Source organism: Chiloscyllium plagiosum, chromosome 5, assembly GCF_004010195.1.
Source record: "Chiloscyllium plagiosum isolate BGI_BamShark_2017 chromosome 5, ASM401019v2, whole genome shotgun sequence".
NCBI classification, from domain to species: domain Eukaryota; kingdom Metazoa; phylum Chordata; class Chondrichthyes; order Orectolobiformes; family Hemiscylliidae; genus Chiloscyllium; species Chiloscyllium plagiosum.
Genome location: NC_057714.1, coordinates 61401028 through 61418533, shown reverse-complemented (window position 1 = coordinate 61418533; position 17506 = coordinate 61401028). Strand labels below are relative to the sequence as shown.

At 39.7% G+C, this 17506-nt stretch overlaps 1 protein-coding gene across 7 annotated transcripts in view; it reads left to right on the top strand.

Moving 5' to 3' along the window:
* LOC122549923 (E3 ubiquitin-protein ligase HECW1-like) overlaps window positions 1–17506 on the top strand; it is a 462631-nt gene that overhangs the window by 402156 nt on the left and 42969 nt on the right. For all 7 annotated transcript variants that reach the window (XM_043690154.1, XM_043690160.1, XM_043690156.1 and 4 more), the window contains one exon: window positions 12448–12546. In XM_043690154.1, the coding sequence (XP_043546089.1) occupies window positions 12448–12546 (99 nt within the window). The remainder of the gene's footprint in view (window positions 1–12447; window positions 12547–17506) is intronic.

The window sequence follows — 17506 nt, the reverse complement described above, 5'->3', positions numbered from 1 at the left end:
TGAGACTTACTGGTCTGTAATTTCCGGGGATTTCCCTATTTCCTTTCCTGAAGAGAGGAATTACATTTGCCTCTCTTCAGTCCTCAGGTACGACTCCAGTGGAGAGCGAGGATGAAAAGATCTTCGCAAGTGGCGAAGCAATTGCATTTCTCATTTCCCAAAGCAGCCGAGGACAAATCTGGTCCGGGCCTGGCTGCTTGTCAATCTTAATTTTCAGCACATCAGCTTCCTCTATCTCTATCCATTTCAGCATGCACACCTGCTCTTCAAAGGTTTCATTCACTACAAAGTTTTTTTCTTTCGTAAAGACAGAAGCAAAAAACTCATTTAGGGCTTCCCCTACCTCCTCAGACTCCACACACAAATTCCCTATGCTATCCCTGATTGGGCCTACTCTTTCTTTGACCATTCTCTTATTCCTCACATAAGTGTAAAATGCCTTTGTGTTCTCCATAATTCGTTCTGCCAAGCCTTTCTCGTGCCCCCTCCTGGCTCTCCTCAGACCATTTTTAAGCTCCTTCCTTGCCTGCCTGTAATCCTGTAGAGCTGAGCTTGACCCTAGCTTCCTCCACCTTACGTAAGCTACCTTTTTCCTTTTGACGAGAAGCTCCACCGCTCTCATCATCCAAGATTCCTTTATCTTACCACTTCTTGCCTGTCTCAGAGGGACATATTTATTCATCACTTCCAACAACTTTTCCTTAAACAGTCTCAACTCTGCTTTTCTCTCTTTCTGCAGATGCTGCCAGATCATCCAAGTTTCTCTAGCACTTTCAGTTGTGATTCATATTTCCAGTATCCATAGTTCTTTGTTTTTAGGTTCACATTGTGCAATGTTAAGATAATTAGCATAAATATCATTCAGTTAGCAGCAACAGGAAAAGAGTCAACTGGTCATGACTTACAGTGATTGCACATCTCTTGTAGAAGGGGCTGCAGGTGAGGTTATCATCCAAACCAGAAGCAGCTTGATAAATGCTCAAAGTTGTCATTAACAATGACAGGATCTCAAATACAAACCATATGCCTGATTTCTACTACTCCCACCACAATTTTCGGAAGGGTCTGCAAGGACATGGGCCAAATGGTGGCAAATGGGACTCAGTATGGACGGATTGGACTGAAGAGTCTCTTTCCATGCTGTGCAACTCTATGATGCTGTTAGTACTTCCCTTCCAAATGTTGGAACAATTGAACCCAACAGCGATCTTAGCCTTGATGAGACTAAGAAGAGGAAGAAGATCAACAAAGCAAAACCTGAGACATGAAGCTGAGGGAGCTGCAACTATGGGCAAGCAAGTAGCACGTGAAGAGGGGAACCAACGTTTGCAGCACGGAGGAGCAATCTACAGAAAATAGATGTACAGATTGCATTCCAGCTACATCCAAATGACTAAAGGACAATGCAGGTGACATCTTTGCATGACTAGAGGCACTGTCACCTACATCTGCCACTCATACCCGCAGCTCTGCAGCTGCTCAGCTTGGGAGAAGGTGGCATTAAAATTGCACTGGCTCCTTTCAAAGCTTGACAATGGACTATGTGACATCTCCCAATTGCAGGCCTCAATACATTCATGTGTTTATCAATGCCCTTTACAAGAAAGAAATTGAGTTTGGCCAGTTCTCCCTGGATACAGCCAAGGTAGGATTTTCAGCTATTACTGGATTTCCATAGGTTCAAAACCAAGCGCATGTGACACTCAATGCTCCATGGCATCATCCAGCCAGATTCCTCAACAGAAGGGGTTTTCACTTTCTCAACGTCCAATTTATTTGGGACGACAGGCAACAATTTCTGTAGGTCTGAAACTGTTATCCAGCAAATTGTCACTACCCTTACATTTGACACAACGCCCCCACTCTCGAATGTTTGCTCTCCCATATCATCTCCAGAGCTGGCTCATAGGTTATAAGAGGTAATCTCAGTAAGCATGATTATAGATCCCAGTGTGAACAAATGTTGAACATCACCACAGTGTTGCCTGTACATCCAATCGGGATGTCATTGAACTGATGATTGTACAAAATTGGCTAATTGAAAGGTTATTGGGTGTAGTTTAAGAGCTGGAGATTATGGAGATTATTGAAGCTTGTGTGTGCATTTGATATTCCTGGGAAACGCTCAATCCCGAAAACAGGTTTTGTGGTGCCTTCCCTTGCCCATGCAAGCCTCTGGTGAGAAGCCATGTGATGTATAGTTTCTTTGAAGAAAGGTGAGAGAAAGCTGGAGGTGTGTGAGCTGTTACATGTTGTAGCTCCCTTTCTGTTTGACATGTGTTACCTGGTACAAGTAGTACAATGTCAGTAAGTGGATTGAAGTGACAAACTGTCTACAGTCTGCAAACGTTGGTTCCCCTCTTCACGTGAGGCTTGTGGTGGAGATGCCTGTCTGCCAATCTTATAGAAATAGTCCTGTCCAGTAGCAATCTTACAATGCTAACTCAGACTCATGGGGTTTGAGGCATTGAGTTGACACTGGCACTTATCCTGATGGTATGCAAGAGATAATTCATTCATTTGCAGCACCACATCTAGTCATTTCTATAATCATTATGGCCACTGACCATTGCAGCCACAACTATCCAGGCCATCTTAGTAACTTGGCGCTACATCCTATTCCCACCCCTTGGAGAGGATATGTCCCTTTTTTTGTGAACTTCCACCTGCACCTTCTCTAGGAAGGTGTCACTGAGCTATGGTGCTGACTTTGAACAGATCTGTGACATGTCAATGGGTGGATGGGGGTGGTTAGCAACGATTGATTAATGTTTTTCAGTTACAGAGCGCAAGGTGCTCTCCAAGTCATTTTTAAATAGGTTCTAGAAGTTGCATCTCAGAAAGGTCTGAGTGAGGGAACAGAACTTCCCACTTATCTACCAGCAGAATCTGGCCAATTGCTTATGCATGAAAGTGCTCGAAATAAAGTAATCACTCAAAACAAAATTCATGTGGAAGTCCTTCCCACTTTTCCAACTTGCTCCACTCTCAGCCTCAGAAAAAAAACTTCCACTCACTCCTTTTCCCACACTCTACCGTGTCCAAAGAAAGGATAATTATTAGATTGCTGTGTAGTATTGAAATCACTGTGTGTCATCTATTAGTCATCACAGTGCCAAAAATACCTTTGGTTCCTTTCATCGGTACACCTGTGATTACTTCACATATGTTAAACAATTAATTCAGGGGCAAAGAACTTAGAGAGATAATGAATAAAAAGCCACTACCATTGCAGGAAGAGTTGGGTAGGTTAATGAATCCAATAGAACTTTATCCAACGTTCAAAAATGTGTTGCTGGAAAAGCGCAGCAGGTCAAGCAGCATCGAAGGAGCAGGAGAATCGACGTTTCGGGCATAAGCCCTTCTTCAGGAATGCGCTCTTAGATTAGATTAGATTACTCACAGTGTGGAAACTGGCCCTTCAGCCCAACAAGTCAACACCGCCCCGCCGAAGCGCAACCCACCCATACCCTACATTTCCCCTTTTACCTATCACTACAGGCAATTTAGCATGGCCAATTCACCTGACCTGCACATCTTTGCACTGTGGGAGGAAACCCACGCAGACACGGGGAGAATGTGCAAACTCCACACAGTCAGTCGCCTGAGGCGGGAATTGAACCCAGGTCTCTGGCGCTGTGAGGCAGCAGTGCTAACCACTGTGCCACCGTACCGCCAACAACACATTTTTCAGCTCTGATCTAAATCATCTGCAGTCCTCACTTTATCCAACTTCGCCCTGTCCTGATGAAACAAAAATCGCAGAAGGTTAGAATACAAATATGGGAAAATATGCTCTCCCAGACTTTTGGGAAAATAGTCTTGAGTCTATTTCATAAACTGGAAGTATAATCCATATTGTTCACTATTATTGGAGTAATCCTTCCTTACAGTGCAGTGAGAGTGAGTCAGAGCATGAGGCATATCTTTCTGTTCCGAATAGCATCCTTCAGATCTGACCAATTTAAATCATAACTTTGGTTTTTAAAAATCCTGCTAAATCACATAATTTGTCATTGACTAATGAGAAAGAATTCTGATAGTTAATCTTAATAATACTGTTGTAGTCTTAAGTATTGAGAGTACAATGTGGTATGTGATGGGAAGATTGAGACTGCTACATAAATGGTGATCTCTATTACAAGTATTGGGGAAAGTATCTTTCTTTTAAATTACTATTAACAGTGGCAGCATTGTGCCTTGTTTGATGATGGCTTGTGCTACAATGTTAATTGTTGATTTTAATTAACAGATGAATAATTGTACTGACTGTGTGTTAAACATTGCTTGATGTGGCTTAGGAACTCCACTCTTTATAGCTGTCTCTGCTGCATTCGATGTAGAGGAAGCTAACGGGCTGAGAAAGTGCATGATTCACTGCTTTCTGTTTTTTTTTGTTTTCTCTGCGCCCTTTTCCTGGGTCAGCTGACCTTCTCGTTTCTGTTTACTTCTTCACCAGCTCCTTCCAAACAGTCAGCTCCAGAAGTCAAAATCATCAGCATTTTCTTCCCTATTGTCTGTGTCACTATCTGCCTCCTTCATATCTATCTCTCAGATGTCCTTGTAGCCAAAATAAGGACATCTAGGAATCATGCCCAGTGCCAAATTCATTGCACTGCAAATGTTTGAACATATGGCTACAAATGAATGGGTAAATGGTCACTCATGTCTGTCAAGATTTGATTTTACCATCAGCATGAGGAAGACAAATTACATAGTCCATAATGATGACACATCATCATCTATCTTGAAATAGAAATAGGTTTATTGTCTTGTGTACTGAAGTTCAGACGTACAGGAGTACAGTGAAAAGTTTACAATCTGGCCCCTCATGGCGCCATCTTAAGTACAAAGTACCTAGGTCCAGATCTTAGATACAAAATCAAGAAATAAAGAAAAAAATTGTTACATTACCTTAGAGTGATTCATATTATAAGTTAGAAAATAAAAAATAAAGTTAAAAGGGTAAGCATTGCAGTCAGATAAACAGATTACAGATGAACATTATAGTGTAGTAGATTAGTATTTTTATGGACAGTGTGATGCTGTAAATTGATAGCATTTCATGAATAAGCTCCATAATCATCAGCAATTTGTCACTAGTGCAGAAATCACAACGTCTGTAGAAAAAGCTGCAATTGTTATGTCCAAGCTGAATAAATGTATTGGGAATTGCAGCAACTTGACTGAGATTACCAAGCTGTAAATCTACGAAGTCTGCATAATTGGCATGTTCCCCTCGAGACCTGCAAAACATAAACTGCCAAGACTAAATAGTTTCCAACTTTGCTGTCTAAGATGTGTCCTCAACATCACTTGGCAGGACATGGTTGCCAGCTTAAAGATGCTGGAATCTACCTATGCCATATGCTTGTTGTTGAGCTTATATTGGCTAGTCACATTAATCAAAATGGCCATAGATTTAACAAAACCACTAATATTGGCAATAGTTTATCCACCGACAGAAAATAATGAAGGGGCAATTTACAGATTCCCATCCCAGCATTAACACATTGTGCAGGGGCAGAATATTTTCACAGAATTTCACACCATTCAGTCCATATTTTTCATTGATTAAAATAGCACCAAAGTTTCCAGTTAGCGCTCCCAGTGGCTAAATCATTACAACAGTAGCTCAACATTCTAAGATTACCAATTAAAAGGTCTAAGTATCAGTGATCATTCTAATAATGTGCTTCCCTTTGTGTACAATTGATGAGTTATTATTGACTTTGTAAACTGAGCAGATCTTTACATGTGGTCTGTTAAAACATTACGTTCACCAATAATTAACTTTCAATCTTGTGGAATCAATAGTACATTGTGAATAAAAAGTGGAAATCCAAATATCATGCTGCAACTTTGCAATTCTATGATGATTCATTTCAGATTTAGAGCAGTTTAAATCCTTCAAAAATATTATTTATGTTTTAAAGGATTTTAATTTCATATGTGTACCTTGAACACAATGCTCAAAACATAAAGGAGCTGCATACAGATTTGCACCTGAAAGTCTGCAAAAAGACTTTGGAAACTTCAATCATGAAGTAACCAATTAGAGGAAAGTCAACCCCAGTCTTCAGTAAGTAGAATTGACAGAGTCTTAGCAGAGCTGCTCATCCAAGCATAGTCTGATTCTCGCATCTGCTGCTGAAGCTATCAGTAGCAAATGTCAAAAAAAAGCCTGTATTTGGAGCAGGAAGAAGCAATTGCGTAAGTAAGAAAGAAAAGTAAGTAAGTCAGCGAGTGATCTCCTCACTCCTCCATCCCTTCAGTCATTTGCTGGAAGGATGGAGGATGGGAGACTTGCTGGGAAATCTCTTGCTGGGTGGAGGACAAGGCTGGGAAGCCTTTTGACAAGGGGCAACTGTTGGAATTACCACATGCTGGGTCTGGCAGGGACCATCTGCCAGGGAGAAGAAATATGCTCTGAGGGAGAAAATCACAGTAGAAGGTGGTTCCCAATGAGGATGTTGAGGAAGAAGAAGTCCACAAGGTGGGTGGGAAGTAGGGAGGCTGTAAGGTTGTTGAGAGGGAAGCTAAAAGGGGCAAAGAGTGAGACTGAAAGATGGGGGAAAGAGATCTGCTCCAAGAATGAGGTTGCAAGGGATGAAACTTGCTGCTAAGGAGAGAGAGCAACTTTGAACCTGTTGATAAAGGAATTCTCAATTAACTACGAGCCAAAAAAGTTGAAATCATTTGAAATAAGCTGATTTCAAATTTTTCATTTACAAGTAATTAATTCCTTGTAAATGAATGTGGAATCTCCAGCTTAAGACGACATGTATCCAGGAGTTACTTAATGTGAAAAAATGTCATGATTGCTATTGTAATGAACCATGTTTCAATTGTTGCATTTAAATCTGAGGTGCAATAAAAAGGATAACTACCTGGTTAAAGTTTTCCATCTTTGTGCATGTGTAGTGGAAATATGACCCCACCAGTGTGTGCGAGATGTACTTAGGGTGATGACTTTGTTGTGTATAGAAATGTATATCTCTTAATTTTAAAAAATATTTTATTGCTAACTTAAGTCTGTTGTGTCAATTTAAGTATTGTGTTGTCTTGGAAATTGATTTTTCTTGTTGTGTATTATGACATATTGGAAGTTTATTGGAAGATTAATAATTACTAAGAGTATCAATGAAGTTCTTCTAATTCTGAGAGTCCACTTACCCCAAAAATCTTGTAAATGCAGAAAGTATTATTGCTACTTGATTGCAGCACGTACTAATGATTTAGTGAAAATGAGAAAACAGCATATGAAAACGAAAAGGTAAACTTCAAAGATTAATAAGTAGCCCTCAGAAAAATCTCAAGAGGTGCTTTTGAAATTAACATTGTGCCTTATGTGAGTGCATGATGTTCTACAGCTCTGTCTCACACTGATGAATTATAAACTACGGAAGTTTAGTTTATCTATATTACACCATTGTCCTTACTAAACTGTTACATCAGATATTGAAGTGAGCTGCATGCTCTAACAATGTTTCATTATCAGCCTGTGTAAATTGATTCTTTAATATATGTAGCTATGTTGACTTTAAGTTCAATGCTTTGAATGGTGATATTAAATTAGCCAGTTTACTTCCATAATCCATAGTAACACATTGCAATAATGAAATGAGATATTTGGCTCAACTGCTATGAACTGAATTTTCCATTGGCCAGATAATTGCTTCTGAGGTTAGATAGCAGTTGTTCATGGGGACCCTGCAGAATGTCCATTGCTGGAGGCTCCAGAGGAATTACCCAGTACATTGAATATTATGCTGGACCTTTCCTTTACTCTTGAAACCTTGTGGAAGTATCCATTTAATTCTGTTGTGTAAATATTTGCTCGGGAAAATTTAGACCATGAATAGTCTAACTCCAGAGAAGCTATTCAACTGACCCTCAACTTATCACAACTCCGACCCTGACACAACATCCTCCCCTGCTGCCACACCCAACAAATGTCCAAGACCCAACACCCCTGCCCCACCAACAGACTTGACCTTTCTTCACTTGCTACCGGTGTCAACCCTCTTCACCTGCCTTGGGACCTGAAACCCTTTCCTCCATTGTGGACCCACAAAGCCAGAACCAACACCATCACCACCCTGACCCCCTGGACGTCCTGCCAGACCTGATATCTCCAACACACTTTGATTTACCCTAAACACTCCATCATTTACTTGGCCCTCTACCCACTGGCACCCTACACTCCTCATGTCCTCACCTCACACTTACTTTATGTACTTACCATTTCTGAACAGCTATCGAAGTAGCTGTCTGTGATGCTGGACCTTTAAATTTCAATGTACCTGTAAATTTAAAAAAAGGGAGCTGTTTGCCTTCCAGAACTGTTCTACATGATGCGGAACCAAACAGAACAGGTGTACAGCTCTGCATTTCTGAAGGAGCCTTGATCAGAATGTCCTGTCAAAACTGTGGAGCTGTTTTGTTGTGTACGATTGCTACTCATTGGAAAATCCAGCCCAATGTGTCAGCATTTACTGTTCACTCAAGCAAATATTGATAAGTTTTGTTCAATACATACTTATTTTGAGAACACAGAAAAGCTGGAGAAACTCAGCATGTCTGACAATATCTGTAGTGATAGGAACCGAGTTAATGTTTCATATCTGATATGACTGTTCTTCAGAAATATTAACTCTGTTTCTTTCTCCACATTTGCTGCCAGACCTGCTGAGTTTCTCCAACACTTTCTGTGTTTGTTTCAGAGTTTCAGCATTCACAGTATTTTGCTTTTGTATTTAGTTTAACAACCTACTTTAATTGAGTTATAAGCTTTTTCTGTCTCTCAACCCATCCAGATAGGAGTATTGTACTCATTCCTAAACCATTTACAGTTACATATATTACAGTTATTTTCATATATTCTGATTGGAAAACCTTATAGACAAGTTTCCATTTCAAAATTAAATTGTGTATTTTTTTGCTATGTAATTAGCATTTGGAATTCATTAATTAAGATTTTAACAGTTATCCTACTGGACAAAAATGCTGATGATAGAATTTGCTGGAGAATTGTCCAAATTTTTTAAGGGTATCAGTATACAAATACTGATCAGAATGTTCATCGAAGTGAGCAGATGGATTTTCCTTTTAAATAATGCAGTTAGCAAATCAGCTAGCTCTGTCAGCTTCTGTCCCATCATCTGGAAAATTCCAATAATTTATGCTTTGGTGCGTACATTATATTCATTCTGATATAGAAATGGACAAAAGCAGGACCCATAAATCATATATAGCAAAGTGGTGGGATCACTGTTTTAGTTTCATCTGCTCTTATTACATTCTTAAAGAAAGCATTACCTGATCCTGGCACAAACTTCCAAACACATAACAACCCATCATTAAAACCATCTACTTACATTTCTATAACACTGCCCATCTCTATGCTATCTAGGTAGATCCGTATATCTTTCACATATGTTTTTACCTCTGGACTTGACTATTCTATTGCTGTACTAGGCAGGCTCCCATTTTCCACTATCTTAAATATCAAATCATTAAAACTCTCAAGCACATCCGAACTTACACCAAGTCTCATTGGCACATGACTACAGGGTTTGCTGACTTACAAATGCTCCTCATTGCGTATGTCCTGATCTTAAAATTTCCATCCTCATTTTTAAATGCCTCCATTAACTCACTTCTCTAATTCTCTGTAAACTCCTCCAGCCCTACAGCTTTCCAAGACATTGTGATTCCAGTAATTCTGGCTCCTTGTGCAGTTTCAATTTTAATTCTTTCACTGTTAGTGACCATGTCTTCAGTTGTTTGGGCCTTGACTCATTCCCAGAGTTTTTCTGGCTCTCCAACTTTTCCCTCCTCTTATACAACACTCCATGAGCAAAATAAATCTTATATTTGTACAGTTGTTAATATAAAATCCCAAATACACAAATCCTATAAAGTAAGTGGTTTGGAATAGAACTTTAGTGCTTAAGGCCTGTCTAGTTTAAAACCTGACCATCAATGAGAGAGCAATTAAAATCAGGGATGCTCAAAAGGCCATAACCAAATGGTCACATATATCAGTAAGTTGTGAAATTAGAGAAGGTTATAAAGATAGGGAGGGACAATGTCATGGATGGATTTGGAAACAAGGACAAAAATACTAGCATTAGTCACTTATTTGACCAAGCAGGTCAACAACCTGAGGAGTACGGGGAACAGGACTTTGTGCAGCTAAGGATACACACACCGAAGAGCCCTTATTATGTAATGGTACTTTGGTACCTCTGGGCCAGGGAAGACGGTTGATGTGTCATCAGCCCAGGAGGTGTGTCATAACATTTCCAAACAGGTTGACTAAAAATACACACAAGCAACAGAGCTTTGCACAATCTCAAATTCATTGATTGTGGGAGAGCAGTCAGGAGTGTATTGGAATAGTTAAATCTAGAGGTAATGAAGGAATGATTGGGTATATAAAAAAACTCAAAAGAACTGAGGATGCTGGAAATCGGAAATGAAAATAGGCATTGCTGGAAAAGCTCAGCAGATAAGGCAGCATCTGTGGAGAGAAATCAGAGTTAATGTTTCAAGTCCAGTGATTCTTCTTCAGAACTAATGGCAGCCAAGAAAAGGCTGGTATTTATGCAGGAGATGGAGATTTGTGGGGGGAAGGGGGGAGGAGTAAATGATAGGTGTAGATAGAGCCCAAAGAGAGATAAACAGTTGAACAGGCAAAGGGGTGGGTAAAGGACAGCCATGCTGCTAATGAGGTCTAATAGTAGTTGACAAGGTACATAAACCCTAAAATTGTTGAGAGTCGAGACCTCCTTTTTCAGCCTTCTGCAGGGATCATTCCCATTGGGACACCCTGGTTCACTCCTCCTTCACTCCCAACATGTCTCCACAGCCACACGGCTCTTTCCCCTGCAACTGTAGAAGGTGTAACTCCTGTCTATTTACTTCCTCTTTCCTCACTATCCAAGGATCCAGGCATACCTTTGAGGTGAAGCAGCACTTTACCTGCACTTCACTCAATATAGTGTACTGCATTTGCTGCTCACAATGTAGTCTCTTCTACACTGGGGAAACAAAGCACAGACTAGGTGACTGCTTTGCAGAACATCTATGTTCTGTCTGCAAAAATGACCCTAATCTTCTGATTTCCTGCCACTTCAACACACCACGCTGTTCCCAGGCCAACATCTCAATCTCAGGCTTGTTGAAGTGTACCCATGCAGCTCAGCGCAAGGTGGAAGAACAACACCTGGTTTTCTGGTTGTGAACTCTGGACTCAATAACTTTAGGGCTTGTGGCACCTTCTCCCGTGTCCTTACCCTAACACCCACACACCAGGCCTGTTACCACAGGGGCTGCTACCACATACAACCCATTGTCAGTTACTAATAGTTCCCATCAGCATCTATTCATTTACACCCTGACTGACCGTTACTCCTTTGGCTGTCCAACTGTTTTTCTCTCTCTTTAGGCTCTATCCCCACCTATCATTTACTTTCCCCCACTCTTTCACTCCAGCTTTAGCATATATGCCATTGTTTCCGAGCTACCATCAGTTCTGAAGAAGAACCACTGGACCCAAAATGTGAACTCTCATTTCTCTCCATAGGTGCTATCCCATCTGATGAGCTTTTCCAGCAATCTCTGTTTTTGTTTGTGAATGATTGAGTATATTAGCTGCACATGAGCTGAGATGGATAAAGTTGGGAGTTGTTTTGGAGGTGGAAATAAATATCCTTCAGATTGGTGCAGTTACATGGTTAGCTTGGAGCCACAAGACGCCAGGTTTGCGAACAGTCCAGTCGAGCCTCAGTTCCCAGAGAAGTATGGGGTCATCAGCTAAGTTGCAGAGTTTGGAGCAGAGACTGGAGACAATAGCTTTACTCTTCCTAATATTTCATTGGAAAAAAAATGCTGCTCCAGTACTCGATGTCAGATTAGAAGACTCATACATTAGCAATAGCGGAGGAATGAAGAAAGGTAATAAACTTTTCTCTGTTAGGAACATTTTGGTTCCATCCCAGTTCCTTTTTAAAGTGATTTATTTTTTGACCTTTCTTATGTGATGGGACATTTAATATTGTTATATTAATATATGTTTTTGATTGTCTTTTATATACATGTCATGCATCAACTAGTTTCAAACCAAGAGGATGAAAAACAAATTAAATTGCCATCCTTTGTTCTTTCTGACTGAGAAGCCTTTCTGTGTTTTGCCTCCTCATTTTCTGAAGCAAGTACCGAACCTCTATTCTGTGTAATCTCCTGAAAATAGGTTTGATTCTGATTAATCTTATATCATGGCACTCCACCACATTTAAACAGCCAAATGCTAGAGGTATCTTTTCAATTATGAGTTTAACAAATTGTAAATAGCAGATGGATGCTCCGTGAGAAATGCTGACTTAACAGATTACTTATTATTAAATGCAATTCTTACTGTAAATATTCTTTTCCTTTCAGGTTCAGGTTCAGTGGTCGTATTCTGGGCCTCGCTCTGATTCACCAGTACCTGTTAGATGCCTTCTTCACCAGGCCTTTCTATAAGGCACTGCTAAGGCTGTAAGTGCACAACCTTTCCAAACTGCAGACGCAGCTGGCAGATTTTATAAGCAATTACACAGAGATTGCTGCAGAATAAATAACAGAATATACTTCAAAGCAAAATTCTTTGATGACATTGCCGTCATCCTATGAAAATTATAGCTCTTTAATAAACATGTTTTTACAAGCATGACTCTTTATGACTTTTAAAATCATAAAATTTCCATTTCCTGAGGCTAAACAGATGAAAGGTACAATTCCTGTGATCCCTCAGCATGCAGTCTACATTTAACACTGCGAATTCCCAGTCTGCTTTGCTGTTTCATGTTATGCATGAAATACCTCAGAACTATCTATGAAGTTCTTCAAGTAGATCATAATGCAGAGATTGTACTGAAGTGTCTTTGCAAATGCCAGCAGCTTAGCCCAACAATGCTATTGTTTTATGCTTCAATGAATGTGGAATATAGATTGTCAATTTATGGCCTACTTCACCACACATCCTCTGGTGGAGTAAGTGCAATGAAAGTTTTGCTACAAAAGTCCATTTTTCATACATTTATTCATGACGATTGCAAGGATGATAGTTAACATAATTGTACAGGTATGTTTATTGGTTTTAATGTACTTGTAAATTGCTATTAAAGTATTTTGAACGTTTGTTCATTTTGATCATATTGCTGAAAAGAAGAGAAATGCTTTCAAAGCTTTTGACTTGCATTTATTCAGGACCCCCAGGATCACAAGAATACCAAATTATAAAAGAAACAACAATTTATACTGCATAAGAATCAGGGTGTTGAATGGTTGGCAAATGAACTCTGATTGGTTGAGGCATTGGCATAAAGAATGCACCAGCAAACGGTTTACCCAAAGCTTTTGTTTAAGTTCAAGAAAGGCGATTTACAATTTACACCGAGGACTGGGTTATAGATCAATGCGATCATGACTGCTCAGACATTTCGATGCCTTTTACCCACTCCAAAGCCATAATCCTGTACACCTCTGGTAATCAGAAATCTATCGATCTCTATCTTAAACATAGTCAAAGATTAAGCTTCCCTAACTCTCAAATATATGCAACCTCTTTAAAAAAGTTAAACCTAATCGGCATCCCCTTATTTTTAATTTGTGAAGCCTGTTATTTGAGTTCCCAAACAGGAGAAGCATCTTACCTGTATCCACCCAGTTCATCCCTGGAAAATTTTGCAAGTTTCAAGGAGATCATCTCTCATTCTTTAAAATAAAGAATGTGGCCCAGTTTGCCTAACCTCTCTTTATTGGCCAGTCATAACGATCTGAAGATCAGTTCTGGTGAATCTTCAATGCACTCCCCCATGGCAATAATTTCTTTTGTGCGAGAAGGAAAGCAAACTCACCTAGCACTCCAGGTTCAAGGGGACAAAACTGCACATAGTTCACCAGATACAGTTGAATCAAGCTGAAGCAAGATTTCACTACTCCTGTATTTAAACCCTCTTGCAATAAAAAGGTGAATATTCCAATAGCCTTCCTAATAACCTGCAGGTTAGCCTTCAGTGACTTGGGCACAGAAACACCTAGGTCCTCCTATACACCTACACTTTCCAACCTCTTATCATTGAAGAAATATTCTGCATATCTGTTCCTCCTACCAAAGTGGATAACCTCACATTTTTTCACATTATATTCCATCTATCATTTTCTAGTCCATTCACTAAGCCAGTCCAAAAAAAGTATTTTACATCTTCTTCGCAACACCCATTCATTTTCAAATTTGGAAATATTACATTTGGTTCCCCACATATAGACCTTTGATATGCATTGCGGACAACGGGGAGCCAAATACTGATCTTTGCAGCATCCAACTTGTCACAGCCTCCAAAATGAAAATGTCCCATCTATTTCTGCTCTCTGTTTTCTCTGTGTTAGTCAGTCTTCAATCCATACCAGTACATTACTTCCTATCCTAAATTCTCGAATCCATCATTAAGGATGAGGTTTCTAAATTCTTGGAAGAGCAGGGTCGGATTAGAACAAGTCAACATGGATTTAGTAAGGGGAGATCGTGCCTGACAAACCTGTTGGAGTTCTTTGAAGAGGTGACAAGTAGGTTAGACCAGGGAAAACCAGTGGATGTGGTCTACCTAGACATCCAAAAGGCCTTTGATAAGGTGCCACACGGGAGGCTGCTGAGCAAGGTGAGGGCCCATGCTGTTCGAGGTGAGCTACTGTTATGGATTGAGGATTGGCTGTCTGACAGAAGGCAAAGAGATGGGATAAAAGGTTCTTTTTCAGAATGGCAGCCGGTGACAAGCGGTGTCCCGCAGGGTTCAGTGTTGGGGCCGCAGCTGTTCACATTATATATTAATGATCTGGATGAAGGGACTGGGGGCATTCTAGCGAAGTTTGCCGATGATACAAAGTTAGGTGGACAGGCAGGTAGTACTGAGGAAATGGGGAGGCTGCAGAAGGATCTAGACAGTTTGGAGGAGTGGTCCAGGAAATGGCTGATGGAATTCAATGTGAGCAAATCGAGGTCTTGCACTTTGGAAAAAAGAATACAAGCATGGACTACTTTCTAAACGGTGAGAAAATTACAGAGGGATCTGGGAGTGCTAGTTAAGGATTCTCTAAAGGTAAGCATGCAGGTTGAGTCCTTGATTAAGAAAGCGAATGCAATGATGTCAATTACCTCAAGAGGGTTGGAATATAAAAGCACCGTTGTGCTACTGAGACTTTATAAAGCTCTGGTTAGGCCCCATTTGGAGTACTGTGTCCAGTTTTGGTCCCCACACCTCAGGAAGGACATACTGGCACTGGAGCGTGTCCAGTGGAGATTCACACGGATGATCCCTGGAATGGTAGGTGACATTTCTTCAGCCAGAGAGTGGTGGGCCTGTGGAATTCATTGCCGCAGAGTGCAGTGGAGGCTGGGACGCTAAATGTCTTCAAGGCAGAAATTGATAAATTCTTGATGTCACAAGGAATTAAGGGCTACAGGGAGAATGCGGGTAAGTGGAGTTGAAATGCCCATCAGCCATGATTGAATGGCGGAGTGGACTCAATGGGCCGAATGGCCTTACTTCCGCTCCTATGTCTTATGGTCTTATCCCATGTGTTTAATGTTTTAATTAACCTCCTTCCAAAATCTTAGTATACAGGTACTCCTTTATCAATGTTGTTAGTAACTTCTTCAAAAAACGCCAAATGTTTCATCAAATATGTGTTCCCATTCTATAATCCATGCTGCTGACTACGCCCAATCAGATCATTGTTATATCATATCTCTTATAATAGATATCAGCATTTCCCTATTACTGATGTAAAAGCTTCCATAGGCATGTAAGAGGAAATATTTGGCCAAACTGAATGTGGACCCATGAAAGGCAGAGTCAGAAGAGTTTATAATGGGGAATAGAGAAATGGCAGAGAACTAATTTATTATTTTGTGTCTGATTTTTATTGAAAAATATACAAGAAATCTCTCAAAACTAGAAATCCAACTGACAAAGGTAACTGAGGAGTTGAAGGAAAGGGAAGTGGACATGCAGGAAAATGGAGTTGAAAGCACAATCAGATCAGCCATAATCTACACAATAGTGAAGAAGGCTCCAAAGACTGATTGACTGACTTTCACTCCAAATCCATTGTTCCTATTAATACAGAAATTTTAATATAGTTAAACACTGAACAAAAATTAAACACTTGTTATTGGAGCACTGTTGCAAGGATATCAATCATATCCTTGTACTTTATTCTTGTCAGCATTTCAGTACTTAATGTCAGAGAGTGCTGGAAAAATCTTCACCCTTGTTGAATATTGCATGTCAGCCCAATTCTCTTCTCACAATTTTACGCACTCATTTCCAGCTTGGGTTGCTGGGAAGCATTCGGTAGATGTTAACTTCCTTCCTCACAATCTACTGATGATTACGCCAGTTGTAGCGCAACTACCAAAGTCTCTGTTGAGACTATGTAACTCAGTGCATAATGAAGATCAGATCGAATTAATTCTTGACCTACATGGGTTAGGTGCCCCCCCCAAGGTTAAGCTTACTGAGGTATTTCGGAAAGGTAACTATATAATCTTTCTGGAAAAATGTATTTCTTTAAAATACAATAATACTGTACTCTTTTCATTTGCTATTATCACTTAAATACTTGGGTTATTAAACATAATGTTCCAGAAAGGAAAATATTAATCCTTAACCATTATACAGTGAGACTCAAAAGGTTATGAAATATCAGATTTGTGACAACTGAAAGATTGATTCAGTAATTTGTGCAAAGATAGTGACCAATTAAATCAGTAATGTCCTTCTGACAAACTTCAGGGCATCACAACAAATGGAATTATTGCTTGAAGATTGGAATGTAACTAACATTAGATAAATCATTAAAAAACAGCAAAGGGACAAACTAGAAAACTAGACAAACTGCTGAACATACATTATAGATAAAGTACGTGAAGACATTCTAAGAATGGTTAATCTAACATAGAGGTTAGGTATGGTATACTAAGAGGGAGCCAGGATTGAGTTACGGACAGTGACATTGTAAATGTTTATAGGATAAGAATAATATTATCCAGTCCATTACTTCTGGGCCAGCTCTTTCCTTGTTTGCAAGAAACTTTGTTTAAACACAAGAGTGCTTTCAGCGAGTGATAGAATTTGATAACAATGGAAAATCTGAATGTATGCTAAATTTAGATTTTAACAAGTATTTATTGATTTTACTGTACAAGTAGTTAACTTATAACACAAAAAAAACATAACTGATTTGGAAGTGAAAACTAGAGGTTTGGCAATGAAATAAAATGTGGGGAGAACAAAGAGATTTTCAAACGTTAAGGAAGGGCTTATCAATTACAAAGATCATGGAAATTATAGAAGGTGAGATAACAGTCGCTAATGTACAAACAAGAAACAAGAATAAGCTATTGTGTGCAGTTTTGGTCGCCATATTATAGGAAGGATGTGGAGGCACTGGAACT